Source organism: Mandrillus leucophaeus, unplaced genomic scaffold (assembly GCF_000951045.1).
Source record: "Mandrillus leucophaeus isolate KB7577 unplaced genomic scaffold, Mleu.le_1.0 Scaffold220, whole genome shotgun sequence".
NCBI classification, from domain to species: Eukaryota; Metazoa; Chordata; class Mammalia; order Primates; family Cercopithecidae; genus Mandrillus; species Mandrillus leucophaeus.
In genome coordinates this window covers 1,272,403-1,279,430 of record NW_012102255.1, presented here as the reverse complement: position 1 = coordinate 1,279,430, position 7,028 = coordinate 1,272,403, and the positions used below count along the sequence as shown (strand labels likewise).

At 42.1% G+C, this 7,028-nt stretch overlaps 1 protein-coding gene across 3 annotated transcripts; it reads right to left on the bottom strand.

The window, feature by feature from the left end:
* Positions 1-258: 258 nt before the first annotated feature.
* ZBTB18 (zinc finger and BTB domain containing 18) lies at positions 259-5,335 on the bottom strand. Of its 3 annotated transcripts, XM_011981164.1 has the most exons (3): positions 5,150-5,229; positions 3,393-3,422; positions 259-2,805 (listed from the first exon to the last, which is right to left on the bottom strand). In XM_011981164.1, the coding sequence occupies exons 1-3, from the start codon at positions 5,160-5,162 to the stop codon at positions 1,223-1,225; spliced, it is 1,626 nt and encodes a 541-aa protein (XP_011836554.1). In that variant the 5' UTR covers positions 5,163-5,229; the 3' UTR covers positions 259-1,222. The 3 variants fall into 3 exon arrangements, with proteins under 3 accessions (XP_011836554.1, XP_011836555.1, XP_011836556.1); XM_011981165.1 differs by lacking the exon at positions 3,393-3,422 and having other exon boundaries at positions 5,150-5,335; XM_011981166.1 differs by lacking the exons at positions 3,393-3,422; positions 5,150-5,229 and adding an exon at positions 5,285-5,305.
* Positions 5,336-7,028: the final 1,693 nt, after the last annotated feature.

Sequence of the window (7,028 nt, the reverse complement as noted above, 5' to 3'; positions counted from 1 at the left end):
AAAAAAAAAAAAAAAGAGAGAGAATGACCTATTGTCAACTTGTGCAGTAGTTATTCTAAAAATGCTCAACTGGGTAAATGTGTACACCTAAACTCTGAGCTGGCATGGGTTTTGTGCAATTAGAAGTTTGTTATAAATGCACACTGCACATGCAAATCTTTAAGCCGTTTGTAAACATTTATATTTTCCTTGTTATGTAGCGAAGTTATCAATTTGCAGCTTAAGTTTTTATTCAGCTTAACAGTTTCAACTTAAAGACAGTGGGAAAGTCAATTTAAATTATATAAAATAAAAATAAAAACAGTGCATTTACGTTCTTCATAACACCAGTTTTTTTTCCAAATGGTGCTATTTTTCTAAGGAAATTAAATAATTTTAAACTCACTCGTTAAAGTTATACAATGCAAACAAAGACAAAAAATATATTGAAACTCATGCATTTCTGTAGCGTTAATATTTACTTTTCAAGACTCAACTAAGAGCATCAACACAACCTGTCAAGTTCTTTGACACCCCCCCAGCCCATGTAATCAATTACAGTATACAATAACAGTAATTCACATTTTTAAACACACAGTTCAACACTGCTGAAGCTGCAATATCCTTTTTCATCCCAAGCAAACCTTCACAAGACAGTGTCCCAGTGATCCCAGTGTAGTTTCAGCATTTCTCTCACTGGGAACCGTCAGAAAACCAGAAGTTGCCACAGAAAGTTTTAAGTCAACTGCTTGTTTAAAAATAGATAATCCAGCATTTCAGAAATTTTCCATTTGGGTCTAAAAGCATTCAGGTTTCCAACAGCCAGAAAAAATTCATGCAATTTGAGACATATAAAGAGGCTAATAAAACTGGAGGGAATTTCTACTGAAAAAAAAAAAATTGTTGGGGGGAAAAAAGAGCTCAAAAGACAATGCAGTGTTGACAAAATTAAGCCATATGAAAGCATTTTGTGATAGGACGATTCGTTTAAAAGGTTCTTATTGGCTTACTTCCCCTACCCCCTCAAAGGAAACACACCTCTCTATTCTGACTTGCTCTAAAGTTTCTTTTATCAGAATGCTAAATTAGTGAGATTCTCATGCTATTCTAAAGTGCAAAAACAAGTTAATATCCCAACTTTTTATTTCCAGGAAACAAGACTGCTTTTAGACCGTACCACAACTATATAGAGATCTATTTATATATATGTATATATATATATATTATTTATATATATATAAAATTATTTCCAAAGTTCTTGAGAGCTATCTTCTAAGGTCCAGTCTCTGACAGTAGGCAAGCTCAGTGCTTCGCTTTTGACCGACAAGGAGTTCACCAACTCACAGTGGAACTTGCGAATGTGTCTGTACAGGTCCCCGGACTGCGTGAACCTGCGCTCGCACCACTTGCAGGCGTGCGGCTTCTCGCGGGTGTGCACCACGGCGTGGCGGCTCAGGTTGTGCGAGTACTGGAAGCTCTTGCCGCACTGGGTGCAGGTGTAGGGCTTCTCCCCCGAGTGAGTCCTCTCGTGGCGCTTGAGGGTGTACATGCAAGAGAAAGTCTTCCCACACAGCGAGCACGTGGGCACGTTGACATCGGCGGCGGGCTTGCTGCGGATGCCGTCCTGCTCGCGGAAGTGTGTGCTCAGGTGGATCTGCAGGATGTGGGGGCTGGGGAAGACCTTGTTGCACAGGGGGCACATGAAGATCTGGCCCGCGGGGCTCAGGATGTTGGAGACGTAGGGGAGCAGACTGCTCTCCATGCCCCCCTCCACCTGGACGCGCTCGCTCTCTGGGGTCATCATCTCATCATCGCTGGCTTTGTCCTCCCGGTCCAGCTCCCTCAAGACCGAGTCCTCCCTCAGAGGAGCCAGATGGGCCGGCTCATACTGTACCCTGTTATTAGTGCTCACACTTTCTTTCACAGTGCTATGTTCCATGTCATAGTCATTAGTGCCAACATCACTCTCATCACAGGAAGCCTCTTTCTCCACCTTCACCTGCACCAGGTTGCTTCTCAGCACGTCCTGTGAAGAGAAATAAGAGCTGTTCAGATTTTCAACTCCTGAAAGGCTGGACTTGACAGACAGGTCCAGCACACAGTCAACATCTGCCGAATCCCTCACGGAGGTGACAGACCTCTGGGACAAAGACTCTGTTGAGCTGCAGGGGCTGGCTACTGTTTTTCCAGCTGCTGTGGCGTGTGGCTCTGCCTCTCCGCCAGCCTGGGGGATGCCTGCTGAGTCTGAGGGCAATCGCATCCACATGTTCCCAGGCTCGGCCGCCAAGTCCCTTTTGCTGGGCAGGATGTTCAATTTTTCATCTTCTCCTTCATCTTCATCACTGGGCAAATCCCCTGCCATGTGGCTGCTGCCATCGGAGAGACTCTCGACTTTGTCCGAACAACTTGAAGCATCTTCTTCCTTTTTGGTGCTGTCTGCCTCCGTGGTAGCTTTCTCTTTCAGCTTCTTTTTGCAGACTTTGACAATGTCATACATGTGGAGATAACTGGCAGCTGCTAGCACGTCTTCAATGGGCAAGTCTTTGAACTGGAGTTTCCCTTCATACATGAATTCAAGCAGGAGAGCGAAAGCGGGGGCTGTAACAATGTCGCTGTTCAGATGAACAATGTCTCTTTTGTCCAGCTGGTCCTTGTAAAAGAGGTGGAAATACATGCTGCATGAAGCCAGCACAGCTCGGTGCGCTCGGAACTGGGCATCTCCCACCAGAACAGTGCAGTCACAAAGAAAACCCTGGTGTCTCTGCTCGCTCAGACACTGCAGCAAATGTCTACTATGGTCTGGAAACTCCATACTGTCTTCATAACCTGGGGAGAGAGGAATTTCTCATTAGAGCCTGGTCAGGAACAACTTTTCAGTGCTCTAGTCCCCATATAAAAAAATTAATTCCGCTTTGGCCGCCGTGGTACATGTCCCTGAATTTCAATCAGGCTTATGACCCAGCACTACCAAATCACACGGACGAGACCTAAACGCGAGAAGGAAAACGTGCACTTTCTCAACTCCTTACCCCCGCCGGACAGCCTCCGACGCATCTCCATCTTCCCTGAACCCAAGCTTTCAAAGCCTTCCTTTAACTACAGTCTCTCACTAAGAATAAGAATTTAGATCTCTTTCAGAAGAAATTTAACTAACTCTACTTATCAAATTATGTCCTACAAAACCTACGAAATAGCTTTAATTTCAAAGGAAACAACTCATATAATAAACAAAGAAAGTCCCAAACATATCCTGGAACACACAAGAAAACTTGTTCAACCATCCTTTTCCTTTTATTACTTTTGCTACTTGACTGTACTTAGAAAGCACAGTTTAAACACACACACACATTTGGCTGATTCAAGAAAAAAAAATGAAATTGCATAATTAGTCCAGAAATTAGCAAACAACTTACTTTTAAAGTCAGAGTGGTACAACAAAAGCCCTGTGTATAAAAACAGATGTTAATGCCTTCAGATTTGCAGGTACAGCACACATGTGCGAGATCAGGAGCTGCACCAGCAGATGGAAAACATCATCTTTACTATGAACAAATCCAAAGATTTTTCAAAATGAACTGAGAAAAAAATTGTTATATTTCTTCGTAGAAACTGTACTTTTAGAATATTAGGAACCAGAGGGGCTTTATTTAACTCTGAAAATTCTCATCTAAACTTTGATCCATTGCAAGGCAAAATGAGTTTCCTATTAAAATTAATTCTAACTTTAAAAAATAAAGGCATATAACGCTTAAATAAAACTCAAAAGCTTTACAGGTTCAACTTTTTTTTTTTAAAGCCTTTTTAGAAAAAGAGAAACTTTTTTTTCCCCCCTGGTTCTGCCTTACCTCAGCCAACAGAAAATACTTTGTTTCAATATAATTTGATATAGTTTTGTTTTCCCACTAGCTTCTATTCTTGCAAATATTCATCATTGCCCTGGTTTTCTGATGAGGGAGAGTGAAATGGACGGAGGGGAGAGGCAAAGATGTACAAAGGGTCAGAATTCAACTCAGTAGGTAAACTCCTGAAAAAGAAAGACCCGACTTCCCCTTTCCTGTGACCAGAAGCAAGAAGGCTCCACACCACCCATCTCAGCAAGTGCATTTTGGGAATAGATACACTTAATTTAATATTCAGAAATTACTTCCCTTCTTCTTCTTCTTCTACACTTTGCCCAGGACAGACTAAAACTTTATCCTAACCCCAAATACATTCTGCAAGATGCCACTGCTAGAATAAACTAAGATTTACAATACAATCACTTTAAGTGCCCCACAGCTAACATCAATCCTAATCCTTGAGAAGGCTAAAAATAAAGATTGGAGGGCAGCTCACAAGGTAGCCGTGATCAAATTAGGAGGCTGAGAGGACAGAGAGGGACGAAGAAGGAAGCTTATAAACATCTGATCCAGCTGACTGTGGCCATATGGCAGCTGCTGCCCAGATAAAGAGATTAAGAATAGAGGAGTGCGATTACAGCTGTCTGGCCAATTCAGGCAGCTCAAATCTACAAGTTCTAAATTAGTCGCTAACACAAAAACTCCTGCAAATAATTATTGTTATGCTGAAATAAAAGATCTCTTAAATATATATTTGAAAGAGAAGTGAGGAAACCAGTCAAACTATTCTCCTGGGGACAAAAGTTTTTTTTTTCTTCTTCTTAAAAACCTTCAGTTTCAAAAGCACTACAGCTGTATGTTTCAGCAGTGCTGTTCAATGTTTTGAAGAATAAAGTTTCACAGTGGAATTAATTACACAACAATCTAGCTTCTTAACTAGAATAATCTTCTCATATAAGTTTGAATGCTGGATTCCAGACAGTTTAGTATTTCCCCACCACCACCATCCCAGTCAAATCTAAATAGCAGTGAACAACAAAAAAGCATTTTAATCCAACGTGATTTCCAAAAGCAGTATTTTAAAGCCTTTCTTAACATTTCAAAACTTGACATATTTCTGTGTATTAAAGTTATTTACTCGCTCAAGTAAAAGGGATAAAAAATTAAAACTAAACAAGCTCAAGACTTTCAACTCCAGTAAGATGTTCATTTAATCCTCAATTTCATATATTATTCCTAAACTGGGTTAGAAAAGTAATGTGATTTTTAAAATTAAATAAACAAAACACCAAAACAGAAATATGCTCAATCTAATCTCTTGCTACTCCTACCTTTAGGACACATAAACCTGATTAAGTCCTTTCCTCTGAGTCCTGCTGGCTCCAGGTCTGTTACATCGGTGGAAAAAAAGCAGACTAAGAGAGACAGATGCAAAGTGGAGATGATGTTAGAGAGGAATGAGATACCTTCTCCACCACAGATCCGCACACACTAACTCCCTGTCTGTGTGTTAGAATAAAAGGCTGAGGGATGGCAGGCTGTCAGCTGCTCTGACATCATGTTCAGATGGAAATGCTACCTCCAGCTGTGCTCCTTTTAATGCCATATGCTACTCCTCTACACTCCTGCCACCAGCTTTTTCTTAGGAGAACTTTTCTCTTCTGTTAGTATAAACAAAATACTTCAAAGTCTTCCTTTTTTTCCAAACTTTCTAACAGAAGAAATGGAAAAACTCAGCATATGGAGTTCTACTGTATTTAGGGAATAGCAACACTTCTGTCTTAAGCTGGTGGACTGGCTTACATACTGACAGCACACTCAAGCCACGGTGCTATTCAGGAAATCCAGACTCACTTTTCTTTAACTCCAACGTTTAGTTTCTAAGGCAGTTTAGGGATATTTTTAAACCAACCCATTTGACATCTCCAGTCCCATTTCAACATTATTACCGCACTTTTTTCTTCTGCTGAGACAATGGTATACATGTCTCAAATGTTGGCAGACTTCTTCAGAACCATTACTTCGGACTGGTTCACCTTATTATTTCACTCTTATTTAATGACTTATCTACAACTACCTTCTCAGAAAAATTTCCTACACTGCCACAGTCAATGCAAATTTCAATTCTCAGTACCAACAAGCTGAAACTGCACTTTCTGAAATCCTGGAAAGTACTTCAGTTCAACGAGACCAACTAATAAACTGATACAACCTGCTATAGTCACTTAAAATGAATGCTGCACCTGCATATCTGATCTTTCTGCTCAGAAAAAGCAGAACCTTGCCTTCCCCTTGATCTGTGTCCCTTAACAATCTTTCTTGTGTGTATGGGGGGTGTCACTCTGTAATGTTTAATGATCACAAGAAAATCTTTGTGTGGGGGGAAGCCAGGTCTAGTAAGTTTGAGAACTTTTCAGCCAGAGTTTGTGGGTCTTTTCTAAAAGCTGATGAAACTGTAACGCGACCCGGGCTGGGCTGACCGGTGCCGGGCAGGGTGCTGCGACATCTCTGAATGTCAAATACATCTCCTCAGACTCTTGAGAGGGCGAGGGGTAGAAAAGGAAGTGGGGCCTGAGGCGTCAGCGTCCCAGCCCTGGTGATAACCACTTCGTTCCCATTAGAAAGCCGTGGCGGAGAGTTAAATAGTAACAAAACCCGACGACTCTCCTGTCCTTCTCGCTTTCCCAAAGTCACAAACCTAACTTTCTCCAACTTCGCGGTGAGTGACATAATTATGAACGCTTAGTCCAGGAGACATCCTTGGGCGATCAATTTCTTTCCAGCCACACCACCTATTCTCCATAAATGCCCTCGCCCCATTCCAGTATATCAGACATTAATCACCCCATTTACCCAGTGGGGTGGGGGGTGAGTGACAGTTTAATGAGTCCCAAGCACCGCAATGGGCCAGCGACTCCCACTCCACAAATCAACCCCTTCACGTCTCGCTACCGCGGATCCACAGAGATTTTGTGAGGTTGGGGTTTTGTTTTTCAGAGAGGTGGGGGCGGGGATGCCGAGTGGGGAAGCAATGCAAATCTTTACGTAGTTCGCCGTGCATAAAACACACGGGGAAAGAGGAAGGTTAAAACCACAGGGAAGGAGGTGGAGGGCGTAGAGCCGGTGCAGCAGGAAAACACCTTCAATAACAGAGGAGAAAACAGAGCCGGGTCACGGCAACAACAAAAGAAAAGTCGTAAGAAGCAGCCA